Below are 19,084 nucleotides of genomic sequence, written 5' to 3' on the forward strand. Positions count from 1 at the left end.
TTTGGGGAAATTGGTCCGTGCGCAAAGCATTGTGTGGATTTTTAGACCGCAGAGTCTACACATGTGCAGCCTCGAAATTTCTCCAAACGAAGTACGCCGGGCTCGGTAGATTTCCAAGTATGCTGGACATTGGAACATTACTTCGGCGGCACTCGATGACGTAGTATGCTTAAAATAGTGGCTCTGGAGCAGCTTTACTCGCGATGGAGAAACACCCCATGATACAGCCCACACACTCCTGTTTCTCAGTTGTTGCCACAGCTAAGCATTGTCAAGTTTACTTTGCACTTCATTTAATCTACCATCTCATGTGCATTAGATCACTTTTCCACCTGTAGAAAATCCTGTGTCCAATAATTCATAAACAATGTTCACAACTTTGCACCTGTTAGTCAAAAAACAATACCTGGAAAGGGAGACTCATCATGTCATTTCTTAAGTGCTACAGTGACACATCCACTCGCTGGATTTTCTCTTTTTTGTTATGTAAGGGAGTTTCTGACTTGACCACCCATCTCCTGGGATCCTGTGCAAATGTGGGAAAGCTGTATTTGCAGCTGGCCTTCTCATTTAAGCAGGAAGAGATGAGAGGGGGTCACTACTGCTGTGCTGTTTCTCACATGATCAACTGGCTTTTAAGCTACTTGTATTCCCCGACATGTGAACTTGGTTAGGACAACATTTCACTGAGCAAGCTGTAATTTACAATTCAACAAAACCCTTCTCTTCATTCCCTAACAAGACTTCTCAAATGATAATCTCAACATTAAGACATAAGGTCCATGTTGGAATATTAATGTTATGCTTTTGGTAGTATAAATGTCACTACCTCTAGCGTTTGGAGATATATTATATTTAAATTACATATGTAAGCCACAGTATGTGTATCACACAGTCATGGTAACCGCTTTAAATAAAGCAAGCCAGGCAGGCGGTACAGCCATTTCATTTTCCATTGTGGTGCTAGGAAGAAGGTCCTGATGACACACATTCATGACAGATACATTATCAGAGCTATTCTGGTCCAAGGTTTCAGCAGCGTCCAGATAGCCTGTCTTCATGACCACATAGTATGTTCAGGAATGAATTCAAACTGCATTATCAATACTAAACTAACTAACCTTGTTTAATCTAAGGTTAGTCATTAAACAATCACAACGTTTGAAAGTACCTTTGTAAGTTTAGTACACTAGGTTTGTTTTTTCAAATACAAGGAAAAAAAGGTAACATGTCAACTTTAGTTGGCTCACAGAAAACTTTTGTGATTTTCCAAAATAATGTAATTTTCATACTAAATAAAGTGTGATAAAATAAAATGCCCCTTAAAAACTCATGTCTGAATCATGTTTGTATCATGTATCTAAAATCAAGGCTACATTTGATAGTCCAATGCACAGAAGGCAGATTCCAGTACGCAAATGCAGAAACCTTCTCTCTTCAATCCAGAAAATGTGAAGTAAACTTAATGGATCCTACCATGCAGCCTCTGCTTTAGGCGCTGTACATGTACACCATAATGACCCTGTAGCCCTCTTTGAACGTTGGAGATGGGGAAAAATGAAGATATCAAGTGCCCCAACAGGATGGAGAGTGACAAGAGAGCAGGCCTGAGCATCTGTCTGTGTCAGGATCCAGATTGCAAACACACTTGCAAATCAACACATCCGCACATGTTTTCCCTCGCTCTACATCTCTGTGTAGCACACACTCATTACTGCACTCGCTGTGATTACTCTGGAGGGGATCATTACATTCTTTCATAAAAAGTAACAAATATTTTTTTAGTTGCATTCTGTACAGGCGTTGTTTGCATGCCGTCAGTCATCGTAAGGGCTGGTTTTACTGTATTGCCTTAGGTAGTCATGTATTACATATAGTCCAAGAAGTCTAATTATACCTGACTCCCACGCATCTACACACTGGGAGGTCGCGCGCTAAATGGGCTTTGATACAAGTTGCCGTGGAGACAAACAGAAAGATGTTAAAACCAAACCAAATGTTTGTCCTGTAATCTCACACACAAAATGTGTTGCTGGTTTACATGGCAGACATACAGTAGAGGTTGGGATTATTGCCAAGTGTTAACATTTGATCAGCAATGCATGTGCTTCAAAGTTTAAATATTGCTCAAGCTATTGCTCAAGCTTAATTAAGCAGCTCTCTTATTTTCAAATCATAACGCACAACAAACTGAAACCAGTTAATATTTTTGGCAATTTGATTTGATTTACAGCTTAAATATAAGTTAATCAAATAGTTTAGCATTATTAAACTGCTACAGAACCATTTATCTGCTTGTATGCATGTGAAATGTATAAACCTGCTCTTCTAAAAACATGACAAAGCCCATTCTTGTCATTTTTCTCAAGCCCTGCTTCGAGATTTGCCCCAGCTGGATGAATTAATCCTCTTTCCTATGAAGATGCTGTTAAAAAATGAACAATGACAGCATCCCCTGCATGTCATGGGGCTCAGACAAGCTCTGTAAATCAGAATGATGAAGGCAGAGTTATATGCTGGGTTGCTATTCTCCTCAACGTTACCTCGTGGAGGATTTCTTGAAGCAGTGAGCAATTTAGGGAGGGGTTAAAGCACCGCTACCTACAACAGAGTTTAATTGTCCTACATGTAGCTACAGTTCAGCTAATGTCAGGCCATATTATCTTGGACTGTGTTTTAGGGATATAATGTAGGGGTGTAGAGAGATGAATGAGGCATGATAGCAGTGAGTATGAGTGTTGGAGAGACAGACTTTGAGAGTGTGTATAATTACCTTGTCTGAAGCTGATGCCAGCTTGGTGTTTGAAACGCAGCACAACCACCTCTCAACCCCCCCCTTATCCCTAATTGGTCCATTTCCAAGGCATGAGGGCAGGGCTGCTCTGAAAGCTTTGATCACGGAGACCACACCAGTGTCGATATGTCCCTACCTGAGTGCTTTTGTAGTGGCAGTGCTCGGCAGGGGATTAAGCCATGCTAAACCCACGGAGTGTCTGTCTGTCTGTCTCCCTGCGGCTCTGCATACCTGAATCTGAACCCTAATTACCTGGCAGTTGCTACATTCCTAAAACACGCCTCCACAAACAAAACGTACTGTTGTGTATTGCACGTGTATTTTTTACAAAGGCAGCGGCGTTTCGTAGGTATGCCTTTGTCTCGTGTGGTTTGCGGTGTTAAATGTTATAAGCATTTACAAAATATTTCTGGGTTCCAGCACATTCCAACACACATTTTAATTTGTGTGGGAAGCTAAACGATGTGTGTGCAAGTAGTTACCTGCGAGTGAACACTTGACTTGCGTAATGTCTCCTGAACTAATACTAATTGAGGTAAGTGTTGGGAGCAAGTAGTCGCAGATGCTAAGTCAATCTGAAAATTATACTAACCGCAGAGATGGGTTTAATCTAAAATCATTGATCATGTGTGTTTGACAGCACAAATGGACATTTATAGCTTTGTAAATCACAGATGTGGATTTTTCTGGAAACATTGGACAGTATAGTCTAACATGAAATCATTATAAAATAAAGAGTAAGGCACAGGTGATATTCTGCTCTTATCTTCCTCATCATGTAATACATTTTCTCTGAGAGGAGGTTAAGCCGGCCCGAGCAGCTCCGTCCAAATATGCTGCAGTCAGCTAGTCAAACTCTAAATTAGTGGATCAATCTAGACATGCTCAGTTTGGAAGGCTGGAGTTCATCACGCTAATTGCTGCTTTTGACCTCTCTACACGTTACAGTTAATTGTTCTATTCATTAAACGTTAATTGCTCGCCACACTGCTTCATGCTGGGATGAATAGGGTCTCCACTGTGACTGCTGAGGACGTCCCAAAACCATTATTGGTCTGAGTTTGGTTTCCACATTATTAAAGCTTCAGTTGGGTTTGGACTCCTGTGGCTTCTGCAGAGTAAAGTCTGGTCAAGTTTATATTTGTTTTTGTTAACTTTGCAACACATTCTTCAGTTCTAATCTTACCTAAACTACACAGTGAGGCAACTTAATAGACAATAACGTTTGCCGTGTAAACTGACAATTTGTATTTGTGTTTATAAACCTCAGTGCAAGCAGGTTTTGAGTCATAAAATAAAATGGCAAAAGAAATGCATGGAAATTGACATGCACCCAACAATATAGCACTGAGTGTTTTCCCTCCTGCAGTCTCGTCCCTTAATAATCCACATGTATTGATACATTTTGTACATTTGGATGCTCATAGTCTTCTAAATTCACCATTTGTTAATGTCTAAGATTTGAACTCTTAGTTTTACTTCATCTGCTGCTGTGGAACCTCTACCGCAAATGTCATGTCAGCAGATCTGTAAACCACTGCTCTTTCTAACCAACCCCTGTTTACTTTAATAGCCCTTAAAGTATTCTACTTTGTCTCCCAGACAAATCTGGAAATGCGTAGTGTCTTCTCTGGTCCAACTGTTTTCCATGATGGGATTGGCCTCCAGGGCCTGGCACAATCATCCAAGGGTCTTAGATCACTTTATCCTCAGTTTAGTTTTAGGGTTTGTGCTACACAGTCAATTTTGTTCTTGGCTTGACTTGAATGTGTGAACAAAGTCATCAGAAAGCTGGCCATAGTCATTTCGGTCTCATTGGTAAGCAAAGTATATCTTCACTACAGTGGCCTCAAATGACTCTTACTGAAAGGCGCTTTCGAGTCAAGTGACACATTTCTAATAATCAGCTTTGTTTTAAATAGGATTTGGCTAAATCCTTATTCATTTCGAAATATGGCATTTAGAGCTAAAGAAGGTCATTATAAGCGATAAACATTCTAGTTTACCTCGTTTTACAATTATGGAGAAACAAGGGAAGCTGATACAGGGAGTTTTCTAAGGACAGCTTAGCAAACTATTGCTCAACACTTGTTTTTTAAAATGTTCTAATTGGCCCAGTATAGCAAGAGCAGACTGATAATCTGTCTCTAAAATCTAATGGTCACAGCATTTAAATCACCTCATCGCTATGAATCCACACTGTACAGAGATGATGTCAAAAACAAAAGCATAACGATAAACTGGCCGACTGACAGCCCGCCGTCCAAGCATGAGCGGAGGGGCCATGCGTCGGGAATTTTCTCTGCTCCGCCAAACATCCTCACCCAGTTTCACCTCATTCCCACTTACTCACAGGCAGGGGAGACAAACTGAAATACAAATAGATGGACTGGCAGACTGTCAAGCCAACGGAGGGAGAGAGATAAAGACAGACAGTTGGACAAACACAGAAAAACTAGCCTACACCAACAGAAGCCTGCAGAGATGGATCTAAATGAATTGTCTTTAACAATCCTCTCTCACTTGGGGAATTTTAAAGGAAGCTTTACCACTATCACACGCTATCATACTAATCATATATTTATAGTTACCTCTTTTCATCTGCATGTATAAGGTTGTGTTTGCAGCCTTAAGTGTGATGCAATTACTCTTATCACCATGCTCCAATGCAGTTTAGAGGTGAATTATTAATATAGGAAGCATTAGATCATGAAGCAGTTCATAAACCATGTATGGAGGATCGCTGAGGTTTGAAGATATAGTGACTCTGCGAGTGCTCGTCTTTATGGAGAGAACTGTATCGTGTTAATGGTGCACCTTGCAGGAATTTTCCTTACTTGATTATCTCTTTTTCCGTGAGGGGAAATGCAGCCTGATTTAGGATTATTTTCACGTAGTTTTTGGTTTGTATCCTACTCGTTCTCAAATCTCCATACTGCAGACCACTCAGGAAATGTGTGCCATGGACAGCAGCATGGGAACGCTTGGCATTGAGCGTCTCCCAGGCAGTCTGTATTGTGATATGAGCCTTTGTTATGGTCACTTAGCCATGTCCCTGGCCTTGAGCTGAAATTGTCCCCCCCTCCCTCTCTCCCAGCCCCCTTCTTCAGATGGGAATACACTGTCAGTGCCGAACAATGGGCTGCGGGACCGGGCTTCTTCTCCCGACAGCCCCTGCAGCTCTGATCCCCCGATCCACTACATTTATGGAACAGTTGAATGTGAGCCCACCTACCCCTCTTTAACTGCAACCCCTCCCACTCCTAAGCAAGCAGTGCCCCCATTTCACACGGACTTGGTCAAAACCAAATTCCCAAAAATGCAGTGGATGCCCTAAATGATACACTTTAATTCTCAGGATCCTAAAGTGGAACAAGCATACGTGTAGTTGATTCAGAGAGCCAGATAACCTTGGTAATTCTTCCCTAAAATGACAAAGGTCTTTACTGACACCGGTGGAAGCCTTACTTAGGCTTCTTTGGGAAGTAGACTACAATGCAGCAGTGGAAGTAGAGGGCAGCGATTATGTGTGGAGACGGTCTTCATTGTAATGCAGGAATCCCACAGCCGGTTTTATATCAATTGTTATGTAAAGTGGCCATTCATATTTTACAATCTGCTTGGAACTGAGGTTCTGGTCTGGGCTTTGTGTGGAAATGATATAGTGGAGTGGAAAGGAAGACATGTCAGTAAATATGTTGCTGCTTTGATGCTCTTGTCTTTTTTGTATCCACCTTAAGTACAATACGCCTTAACAAACATATACAAAAACCTCCACTTCCTTTCTTTTTCCACCATCAGCTCTACATTTCTGAAGAACAAAGTTCTATTCCCTCCTTTGCAGCAAATAAATGTAGGGCAGACCCACCATCTTGTTTCTTAAATTTGTTTGTCTAAAAATCAAGCCCTAACCGTGATCATTACCCAGCCTAGTCACAACAGAGTGCACGAAGCTCAAGTGTTCTTGTTGTTGATTAGAGCGAGGCTTCTCCTGTTATCCTAATCAGGATATTGATGATGAACCCTCTTCAGTCGGGGAGAGGCTGAGGAGGCTTTTGTTGTGAAATGGTATTATGTCCTCTGAGGCTGAGACTCAACGTGTTTATTCCGGTCACACAAGCAATGATGTTTACACAATCTGAAGGAACACATTTAGACAATTTCCCATGCTGCCTCAATCTCGGTAGTAGTAGTAGCTGTTGTCGTTTGTGTAGTAGTAGTAGTAGTAGCGTGTGTGCTTTAGTGCTTAAACTAAAAAAGTTCCATCAAGACGTTTTTTTCTTTAGGTGATGTTGTTTCTTTGTCTTTTCTGTTTAGCCATGGGAGCTACTACTGCATTATATTGTGTCTTGTGTTTGGGGAAGCTAAACACAACGACAAACTGCGAGTGTAATTGTTTTCAGAGTAAAAATATGAATAAGTAAACATACTGTTGTAAATACATATGCAATATTGATAATACTATAGTGCAGTAGAAACTGGTGTTCCTTCTGCCAAATCCCATCTGAACAATGTGCTTTCTCTTGCTTCAATGAGGTGAAGTTAACTGCTTTTAGAAAATATAGAGACATATGGCATAAAGTCCATATGGCATAAACTTTATGCCAGAAGTTGCACAGAAGATGAAGAATAGGTTGTTTAGAGTCAGGTGCTCTTAAAAATAAATGTTTAAATGCATAACCAGTGCTTTAGGCTCTCCAATAATACCGTTTTCCCTTGGCACTAGAGGAGTATAAAAAACATAGATGGAAGAGGAAATGGCAGCACAGCGCCAGAGTTTAAGTATCTGCACGGGCAGTCTTACTTAGCTTTCTATAACTGCAGGTCCAAAACCAAACAGTCTGCTTCTCATATCACTTCAAATCAATTAGAAGAACTGCCATAGAATATCAATTCTCCGGTCTGCTACTGAAGTCTCTAGCAGTAAAATGTACATTTTATATGATCTCAGAGTATCTTCTAACTTTAAGATCAAACATTTTCTCAAGTCTCCCTGAAGTTCTTTCTTAGATAAACCTAAATTGTAGAACATTTTGAATAAAAGGGTGCCAGTTAGTAAAACGGATGGTGAAAAGTGACACGTATACCTTTTTTTAGAATCCACAGGTTTTTCCCAAAGTCTTCCCTCATGAATACTTTTAGATTTCTGTGCTCCCCCCTGAAGAGGAAGCAGCACCATTTTTGTTCTAGCTACTTTTTAATGGCTGTCTCATCACTTCCCTGACATGCCTGCTGTGAAACAGGCCTCTACTCTTGATGCACATCATCACAACTGCTGCGTGAGAAAGCATGCATGCATCTCAGTACCAGTTAGCATCCTAATAGGTCCCAGGGGCCTCTGAATTTGTGTTATGTAAGCTATTCGAAATCTACAAGCCTCTGGGATCGTCAAAAAGTCAGAGAAGAGTGTGTCTTCACATATTTTTCTATCCGAAGTTTGCTGGTGGGTTGCAGACTGATGATTACAAAATGAGATGACATGCATGTTTCTGCCAGTCCTGAAAAGTGGTGAAAAGGTTGTTTCAACAGAGCAAAAATATATATATTTAAAAAAATATGTTATTTATTTAAAAATTGCACTCAACTTGGCTTTTGTGCAGGAGTTCACATTTTGGTCTGTATCCATTTCAGTTCTGAAATACTAATCATGTTAGGCATCTCAAACACTCCTTGCCTCTGTAGTCCGGTGGCTGATTTAAGGCCATGTGCGCTCTGCTCAAGGACTCTTCCTATTGAGTCAGCACTCTGCCCCCCCCAGGAGATTGAAACAGCCCTGAGACGTAAAACATGAGCAGGAACTGAGACATTTTGTTTGTGTGTGTGTTCACGCTCAAAAGGCATCTGCTATCCAAGAATCCTCTCTTCTCCAGCACTTATCAGACATCCACACTGGATGTCTGCTACTCTAACACATTAACACTGCAGCCACACTTATCCCAGACTGTAAACAAGTACAATATTTTGATGCTGTTAAGCCTTTTCAAATGTGGACCTCCCCAGTGACAACTTCTCTATTGGGTATTCTACCCTTGTTGAAAGGGAGCATGAGGCCTGGGTATTTATGTTGACAGTCCCCACAGCCCCAAGTGAAGCCCCCTACTGAACCCCATTCACAACCAACTCATTATGGGATGTCAAGTCTGGCATCCTTCCTTTTTTTCCAAGCCCTGGAAGTGTTTTTTTTTTACAGTAATAGGTTTCCAAGGCAACATGTAGGAGCACCGCTGAGAGTTTTTGGTAGCATGCTCTCCTGTGATAAGGTGGACAATAAGCCCAGTGACAGCCATCGCTGACATGCTGCTGCAATCATTATGACTGAGATCAAGTCTTTTGGGTGTCATTTATTGACAGGAAATAGCTCAGTGCTACAATTCCCCAAACTGCTTCATTCCCTTTCCATCTCGCATGTCACACTTGAGGATTTGAAAGCAGGGGGCACATGCCAATGCTAAAGAAGTAGGTCACCCTGTATTGAAAGAATGAGTGTGTGGAAGCGCAGTATGCTCTATAAGCCTCAAATGCCCTTCTGTTAAATACCAAGCCCTTGGAGGAATGTATCATTATAGATGAGGACCCACAGTCATTCAATCCTGAAGGCTTGGACTGCAGGCATGTCCTGTAGGAGGATCCTGACTCAGCCAATCCTTGCATGCCCGCAGGCTCTCAGCTGCTAATGTGCTCCTAACTGCGTGTCACGTATCTGCCTACTGAAGGTCAGAGGTCGAGTGGAATCGTTCATCTGGTTTCCACTGAGACGGAAAAGGCCGAGGCAAAAGTGGAAGTGTGGCTGCATGGTGACGGGAGCCGCTCTGGGACTTTGGCATGCCAAGCCCTCATTTCCACACATGCAGGAAGTCATCATTAATATGCTGTTTATTCAGAGAGAGAGAGGGAATGTTTTTATATTTCTCGTGCTTGTCTGTTCAGTGCAGTTGGGAGATCCACGTGAAGATGTGATTCATTATTTGTACCCGTTGGAGAGTTTGCGCACACCATTGGAAGCACCAAGCAAATCACGCATTCACTGCAAAGACATTTTTAGATTTTGAAAACATAAATTGATATTAGAATACTTAATATTTAAGACACTTTTGTAGGTTTTATAAAACTTGTATCAAGATCTAGCTTCAACCCTCATGAGTGTTTTGATACAGTACATGTTTAGATGGTTTTCAATTATGTAAAAAAAGCAAATCACTCATCTTGGCTATTCTTTGTTTTCTTTTGGGTGCATCTTATGATGGGAACAAACATTCACATAAAGGTAAGACAGTTTATTTGTTATCATTTCATGTACCTCTTAGATTTTATCTGTTAAACCAGCAGCACTATCAGCCTTTGTAGGTTCCAGCTGTAAGTTTGATAGGACATCTCCTTCCCTTTGTTCCTCTCCTCTGTAAATAAATACAATGAATAGACATGAGTTTGGCTTCAGCTATCATATGCCATGTTGATAGAGACTACACACACACTACAGCAGAATTGAAAACAATTGTTTAATATCAAGTGGCTTACTTACATCCCAGATTTCTTAGTAAATGTCAATGTATGCAGTCTCATCTGTAGAGATGTTGTTCTGCAGAGGGATCATAATTTGCATCAATTATACAATTTTGTGTTTTTCTGTTCAATCTCATTATTTACTTTGAAAGAGTTGCTTCTTCATTATAGTTTCTAGGCTTGTTTGTTTATTTGTGTGTGTGTGTGTGTGTGTGTGTGTGTGTGTGTGTGTGTGTGTGTGTGTGTGTGTGTGTGTGTGTGTGTGTGTGTGTGTGTGTGTGTGTGTGTACTTGCTGACAGAGGCTCTTTGTTAATAGGGGGGTTGAGACTAGGTCATACAGGCAGATTAGTGCTCATTGAAATCCATAGAAGAAAGGTCATTTGCATAGTACTGCCTAAATCCACTTGTGACCTCATTCATGAACCCACTCACAATCCTGACACACTCCACTTACGTCTGACACTGTTTTGTAAACAAATGGTGACACACTTGTTAGATGTGCTTTGCACCGGGGGTCTGTCCGCACAGATCAGCCTGTCATGTGTCCAGATTTTCTGCTGACCTGAAGTGGTTCAGTTACAGAGTTTCACCCCACTGTGATGTTTGTTTTATAGCGCTTTGGCTGATCCCAGCACATTTTTCTGTATGAATGCTCAGTTTGTGTCAAGTTCTGAGTGCTGAGACTGACAACAGGAGTTTGTATGGCAACGTTGTTTTTGTTAAATAAGAATGTGGAAATGACTAAATCACACTTGTATGAGAAATATGCTAAACCTATATAAAAAAAGAAAACTCCTATTATAATTAAATTGTCGTATCCTTCACTCGTCATTGGCAAATCTAGTAGTAAACACAAGTGCTTAAATGATTGGCTGGATTAGTCTAATACTAGCTGGCAACGTTTTAAAGACACAATGTGATCAATCTATGCTGCCAGCTTTTACACGAATAACAATGCAGTCACAAACGGATTATATTGTTGCATGAGAGAAAGACTAAGCTCCTAAATCGTAGCAAAAATAACAAAATAGTTGAGGATAGACGAAGAAGCCAACATTTATTAATTATATTTTGCTCTGAATTCCACAGTAAAGTGTGCTAGACATTAGAAATAACCCAACCTACTGTATATAGACAAACATTCAAAAGTAATTACAGGAAATCAGTCATTCCAAGAGGTGGCCGAAATCTAACACTCTTAAAGCTGAACGGTGTCCTCAGTGAAAGAGGAAAGGACGAGCTGAAATCCACGTTTCAAGTGCATCAGCTTTACCATAGCAACAATTGTCATTGAAGAGGTTGCAGATGTGTCTTTCACATCACATTTTATCTGGAGTCTTTGTCTGTTGCCAAGTAGTATCCTTGAGCGGGCTTAAGTTGTCTAGACTCTAGACTGTTTGCACGAGGTGTTGATGTACAAGTTTTTACTGAACATTGTTTTCAGTTTTCTCCATAATAGATAAGAGGCTCTTGGTAGGCAGATAGTGTTCGCAATTTTGACAGAGCAAATAAAGCTCAAGATCGACTGTCTTGATCATTGTCTGCATGCACCATAATATAGAGAGAGAAAGAAAGCCGAAGCAAGTGCACATGCTTTCTATTTGTTTTTCCTGGATTGTCTGCTGTTTCCTAAGTTTAACATCCACATGCCTCACCCTTTGGAAATCAGACTGAACTGTGGTGAAATGAGCAAGCCTAGAAATACAATAATGGCTTTAAATCTGTGGTTTGTCAGATTAGTGTGTTTCCAGCAGCAGTTTGCTCTGCCTCGGTTCAGCACCGTCTCCCTCTGGTTTCCTCACCTTCTGAGACATAATGACAAATGTAATCTGATTGGACGACGAGGAATGTATGTAATGTAATGAAAACATGACCACACTGCACGGCATGTCCCTATCACCCTAACAGCTTTTCTGTGTGTTGCATCAGTCACAGTAACATTTTCTCCAGAAGCAATGCACCTCTTGTGTCTGCTCTGATTTAGCTTGCTTGTGCTGTGAAGAATTGGAAATGGTATTTGGAGGTAGAACTTGCTGCTTGCAAAACAGCAGGGTGTGATGTCGTGAAACTACAGCTACAATTCTTATTGTTTAGGATTGCACATCTAAGTATTGATTTACCCATAACTTGCAGTCAGGTGCATTAAGGCAAATGTATGCATGGGCTTCTTTACAGTGTCCATGCCAGAGGTGGTGACAGCAGATGTGTAAAACGCTCGCAGAGATGGAGAGAGGACGGAGAGGAGTGCAAGCCTTTCTGATTCAACCTGTCTCCCTGTGTCTGTCTCACACACTCACAAAAGAGAAGAGTGTTGTCTTCACTATGAGCTACTTTTCTGTGTAGTAGTTTGCAATGGAGAGGATGTTCCCATAGAATTTGATCAGATTTGTCTTCTTTCTTTATATTCAGAGTAGCAGTTCTGACAAAACACAGGAGCATCAATGATTGTGTCCAGTAATGGCTACAGCAAGAATTCACATTTTCAGACAATGGAGAATTTCCTCCAGCAAAAGACGGCAAGAAATTCCATTACTCACACTGCCGTTCGTCATGAATCTTAAGTAATTTAGTCAATACATGAAACCAGATCTTTTTTCTTCCCCCAAATGTAAATAAAAGGTCAATCATATCATTGAATTTCCATAATGCCTGTTAGATTTACCTGAACCAAAGACAATTGTAATACTGTCTCTCCTTTTCTGCAGTCTGTTTCTGCTCATATTCGTATTTGTGAATTTGTTTCCCTCTGGAGTGTTATTCATGCAATGCTGCTACACAGACTCCTTACAGTTTTAGCTGCATTTCCCCACTGTATTCCTGTCTCCATTCATCAAGGTTGCTGCGAGCAGCACTAACCCAGGGTCACCTGTTTAGGATGAATACCCCTTAAATGGTCTCGCTTTAATATTGCCATAATAATTCTTCATTTTGAACAATGCATGCTGTCAAACATTTCTCACTTTTTAGAAACTAAGGACTTGGCCAATTCATCGCAGGCAACATGCAGCAGTGACTACGCGATATTAGGCAAATGTAAGAGAATCAGCTTTCATTGAATTGCCAAAAGTAGGAGAGGAGTAACAGTGTCAATAATGAGATACTGTTTTTAAAAGATTGCTTCAACGTAACAAACTGAATAATTGTTGGACATTTCTCGCATTCTGTTCCTTTTGTGTTATTAAGGCAGCTCGTGCTTATCCTAAAAAGGAATACCAAAGGTGAATTAATCATTTGTAATTGAATACCCTGCTGTGAATAAATGAGTCGCAGTGTGACAACAGAACTGTGCAAATGCCCTGCAGAACTCTCGCTCCGTGTCTGCCTCCTGTCTGCTCCCATTCTCCCCCTCTTGACCAGACGTTAATCCTTATGTTATACGGCAGCATCTTTAAATCGGATTATATTTACATTACCAGTGAGTGACATGAGATCAAGCTGCTAAAACGGGCACATCTGACTCTCAAATCATGCACCATTATTGTGTTTTGGAAGAATAAGGAATGTATATTGAGTTTTATTTAAATTCAGTATATTGCCTTCGGTGAAGGTGGATCACTTAATTTGCATAGTATGAAAGAATAATTGGCCCTTGGGCTTTTTCTGTTGTATTAATCATATTGGTTTTTTTTCTCCTTTTACCTTCGCTTAAACTTTATTTTAGAGTTTGATAATAACAGAGTACTCACAGTTTAGTATTCATTCTAAAAGAGGAACATGATTATTCTTTAATAGTTTGTAACAGACATCACGGTCGTTGGTTTGTTTTTCCTGAACAAGACTCTCACACTGATGCCTATTTAATGCTAATGATATCCACCGCACTTAAATGCCATTATCATTATCTTGGATGAGTAGTCAGACGTTGGTCTCAGAACTCTTCGATCTCTTGAGGAGGCTGTAGAAAATAATGAAATGGCAACTGTGGATTAGGAAAGAAGCTGTTGATGTATTTGTTTTATTGTTTAAAAATTCAAAGCAACCATATTTCAATTATTTACATTTCACAATTACTTTTTAATTTGTCCAGTTTGTTTGAGTCGTACACTGCCAGTAAACCCTTTATTTGGGCTTGGATCTTGTGGTTTGAAAAGGTTAATAATCCTTCAGCCGGGTCAGACAAAGGCATCGACACGTTAAAGTGCTTTTTTATATCCAATAATTGAGGATTGACTGTGATCAGTCAGCTCAAGGACAGCCTGTTGGTCAGAGTGAACCGATTCTCTCCCCCACTCCACCATCAGTCGCCTGCCTTGGTGATGCCTGGTTTAAAGTGCGAGTAACCGCTATTGGACCAATTCCGCATATACTTTGAAGGCCAGTGTGATTACTCCCTGATCAGTAGGAAGCAGGGATTTCCAGTATACTCCAGATCATTTGAGGCTAAGCAACCATCTGGCATCTTTGCCATGCCTTATTACCACGGTGAGACGAGGGTTCGGTTAATAGAGATGAGCCCAGTCAAGGAAATGACCCCATATCTTTCTTAGGGTCGGTCTTCCCTGACTGTGTGTTAGCTCGGATGTGGTTAATAACTTGGCAGGCTGGAGCCGCTGGGGCAGCAGAGGTGATGCTGCTCCAATTTGAAGCTCGTTAGTCAGATTCAGTAAATAGCACTCATTGTGAGGCGAGGGGCGATGGGGGGCCCATTCCCTAAAACCTGATGATTCACTTTCTGGACGGCTGAGGGTTGAGGTCAGAGCTGCTTCCACACTGCCCTGCCAGACCAGTTGGCAGAGGTGAGAACAATAGTTGTGGTTATAAATAACCACAACTATTGTTCTCACCAAACCTGGCTGAGTCTGGCATGGAGATTTTAATCGGGTAGTGATGGTAAATGTGGTGTAATTAAGGAAAACTACAGTTTCAATGTAGAAGAGGGGCCTTGTCTGTAGAACTGGAACCTAGAATCCTTCAGTTAGAATGAAAGCAACACTGTTATTATGTTGTCTGAGACTCCGAGTTTTCTCTCTTTTTTGCAGTTTAGTCAGCAAAGTTCAATAATTGAGCAAACTTGTATCATTCCCACAAGAACTGTAACTTCAGTATGTGAAAATTATTTGGTTTAACCATCCAACCACAACATAAGAATTTGCATAGGTCATGACATTTCTTTTGTCCTTGCTCAGCTGTGAGGCACTGTTTAATTTTGGTCATGGTGTGAGGTTCAAAGCGAATTATACATTTCATGTGGAACATTTTGAGGATGTATTTGACTTATCACATGTCAAACTCTTAAGTTTAGAAGGCAAAAGAACAATGTTCTGATCAGAAAAGCTTCTGCTGGGCTACACACATTCCTTGGCCCCGCTACACTGATTATTAGAAGCGCGTGTGGTAAATACGGCATGCGGTCCATCTGGTGGAAGAGCACTCTCTAAGTTTAAGTAATTTTTGTGTTTAAGTCCTTAAGTCGAGTGGTCTATAAGAATGTACGTTGGATATCATATTATTTTTGTAATTAGCCAATTATTTCAGGGAATTTAGCTTGCTGCAGAAACTGGTATCTGTTGTAATTATTTAAAAAAAATCCTGTAATCATAAACAATAAAACTAAAATTATATAAAATAATCTAATTAGCTGAGTAGCCAATCTCTCCACCTCTTGATTTCATTGTATTTTCTGTCTTATTATGCTTATTAGTGTCATAGGTGCTGGAAAATTGAATGCAACATTTGCATGAAATGTAAAAAGCTGTCAAACTCTAAGATGCGTTTCAAAGGACTGCAGTAGACTTTAGTAGAATTATAAACCCATTTATATGATAATGTTTCAGCCTTAGTCAGGACTCAGGAGAGATAAAAATGGAACCCATTATTCTGTTGATTACATTCTGTCCCATTAGGTCTTGTAAGCGTTATACGAGTGGCACATCCTGTTAAAATCAGTGAAGAACTTGCCGTACAGGCAGACCCAAATCTGAAATGCATCTTCCCCTGTCCTCGTGTCCAGTCAGTGTGTTTGAAGGGGATTACAGTGTGCTTCATCTCTAATTTGGGCTCTAACACAGCAGAAAGCTTGAGAAATGGATTAGGAGGCTGCATCGGGGAGAATGTGCTCAGCTGCTCTCTTTTGTATTGCACCGAGCCATAATTAGTATTACAGCAGGGCTGTAGCGATGGGTTGTATGATCTACTGCTATTAGAACACTTTAGGTCAGCATGGCTCCCGATCATTTAGCCCCGTGGAGCAGTTTGGGCTGCGTGGACTCTTTATCAAATTTTCTCAGTGGAACAGATGTGCCAAAAAACACACAAACTGGCGTGCCAGAAATATATCGTACATGTTTTTGATGTCTTTTAACACATGCTGCTTTTTCCAGTCATGAAATGGATATTTATGCTGCTGTTCTAACTTGAATGGCATAGAGCAGCTCGTACAGATGGTGCTACCTCAGTAAGTCCTCTCTTAGTCTCATAAAACACAGCAAACTGCCACTGATTTACAGCGGGAGTCTCCTCGCCTCCAAATCCTTCTACATGGTAAAGCTTATTTGTGACCTAGGTTACAGAGTTGCAGCGTTGCCCAGTGAGACGAGCTGTAATTGGAAGTTCCTAGTTATGATCCTAGCAACAGGCATTATTAATGTAACTTGAATTCCTTCGTGTTCAGTCATTTCAGGTGACTTTGGAGGGGGGAAAGCACATTACAGACAATTACTCATCACTTGGCTTGATGGAGTATTTCAATAATTTGTCTATAAAGACGCTGATTCAATCAGCAGTCTGCGGGCTTATAGCTGTCAGTCATACTTTGTATGCTAACCTACAAGATTTGATGGTAATTACTTACTAGCGTGTCTGTTAGCCTTCACTGCAGGAGGGGCCGACTACTCCTGCTATATTCCAAAACAGGCAGATTATGTTTGCTACATCTAATCAGAGGCGAAAAAAAAGGCTGGATGGCTGCAGTGGCGTGCAGGAAGAAGGCAGAGGCAGGATAGAGGCGAACATGCAAGGAATCACTAAGCAGTCTGGGTAATTATTTCTAAATCAATATTGTGACAAGCAAAGCTCTAGAGTGCCAAATCCCAGCCGTCAGATTTGAGCAGATTTATCCCTGTGGAATCTCCAAAGCTCGAATGCTGCTGCCTTGATTGATTCCCACATGATACCTTTCACATGATGGCCATCTGCAATGCTAACACGCTGATCCCCATCGATCGGGGGCTTCTACAGTACATGTGTGTGTGTGCCGCTGAAACGTTATAGCTTTGATTGAAATCCTGCTTCCATTTAATTAAATATTGTGGTAAAATAATGATGTTACTGTTAAAGTCATTGGTATATTGAGGTTATTAATAGGTGCACATACATCATACATAACCACACATACACTCATACGGAAACTGCACAAACAGAAGCTAGACTTGAGGGATGAGGCCTAAGGTATCCATTAATGAGCCACTTAACTTCTGCCTCTAAACCCACCTCCACCTCCACCTGCCGTGCACACAAGCTGTACTACATCAACCAAGTGAAATTATTATACTCATGTATTTCTCTCCTCTTCTCCCTCTTTATCGTGTGTACCTTGCAGTTTCAATTCCCTTGTTTTTCTTTCTGCGCTGCTCATAAACATGTTTGTGCTCTTTCAGGATAAGTTATTGTTTTCTTTATTTTGTAATTGGAAAGTATGTGGAGATTAACAGCTATCTATGGATTCACTAGATTTCACAACAAAGAAACCAATCGTGAAATAAATGGTTGACGAAATATCTACTACTACAGAGATTGTACATCATTTTGCGTGTGACTTTTCTATTTCTATAGCAATGTATTTGCAGATGAAGTTTAAATGTAGGAATAGAAGAGATTTGCTGAAGAAGTAAAATGTAACAACCCACACAGCAAGAAGGATTTTACTTTTCCATGGTTTTATTTTACCCAAGGGGGTAATTTAACTGCCTGGTTCTACACAGAGAATAATTCTCTTCCAAGCAGACTATTCTGGCTCTTCTTTTTATTTAAGTTTAGTAGCTCTATCAGACAGTTTGAATATAAATATATACAAAGGTTTCTTCTTTCCCTAATTGGCCTGGTTCTTCTCATCACTCTTTATTTTCCCTTATTTTTTGCCCTCACTCAATCCCTCCATGTTTCTGCTCTGTCCTTTAGTGTGAGACAAATTTCCCTCACACCCATCAATTCAACCTCACACCTCCTGACAAACTACATTACTTTCACACCCTCTGGCCCGGCACGGTTCTGGCTCTCAGAAAACAGACACCTGACAGCAGGGAAGCTCTTACCCGAGGGTGACAAAGGGGCCTTAAAACACAATCACCTCTAGATGAGGGGGTCATATCGTGTCATACAGGTTTTATTGAAGGACACAATTTGCTTTCACAGTTTTAAAGTGATGAGTCAAAAAAGTAGATCTGGGTTGTTCTGTGACATGTTGATTGATGCAGAGAAAAAACCCAAACTAGTTCCACAAATGAAAAAAGGCATTCTCATTTACCACATTATAAAAACAGTCATGATACAACTATTCTTAAGAGTTTATAAGCCCACGTGCATTATCCTGCCTTTCCCCAGATTCAGGTTTGATTGTAGAACTGTAAGAACAGCTGCTACCAAGCCAACCAGAAAAACTAAATTGAGCCTACGGTTTATATCTAGATAGAAAGTGCCTGCGTGTTTAGATTTGAGGGTGGCTTTATCAAATCAAATAAGATCAGGAGAGAGAAAATAACAGTACGTGACCATGCCTCCTCTGAATCACTCCGGTAATAGGGTTCTAGATTATACTTTAGATTTAAGAGTGTATTTGTGCTTAATTTAACGTA

The 19,084-nt window shown here is 40.6% G+C and overlaps 1 protein-coding gene across 1 annotated transcript in view; it reads right to left on the minus strand.

The window, feature by feature from the left end:
• Positions 1-1,825, minus strand: part of LOC104944691 (ATP-dependent RNA helicase DDX39A) — a 5,824-nt gene extending 3,999 nt beyond the window's left edge. The window contains exon 1 of the mRNA XM_010770264.1: positions 1,799-1,825. Coding sequence (XP_010768566.1) covers positions 1,799-1,825 — 27 coding nt within the window. The remainder of the gene's footprint in view (positions 1-1,798) is intronic.
• Between the last annotated feature and the right edge of the window lie 17,259 nt (positions 1,826-19,084).

This window comes from Notothenia coriiceps, unplaced genomic scaffold (assembly GCF_000735185.1).
Source record: "Notothenia coriiceps isolate Sejong01 unplaced genomic scaffold, NC01 NC01_scaffold00008638, whole genome shotgun sequence".
Lineage (NCBI taxonomy): Eukaryota > Metazoa > Chordata > Actinopteri > Perciformes > Nototheniidae > Notothenia > Notothenia coriiceps.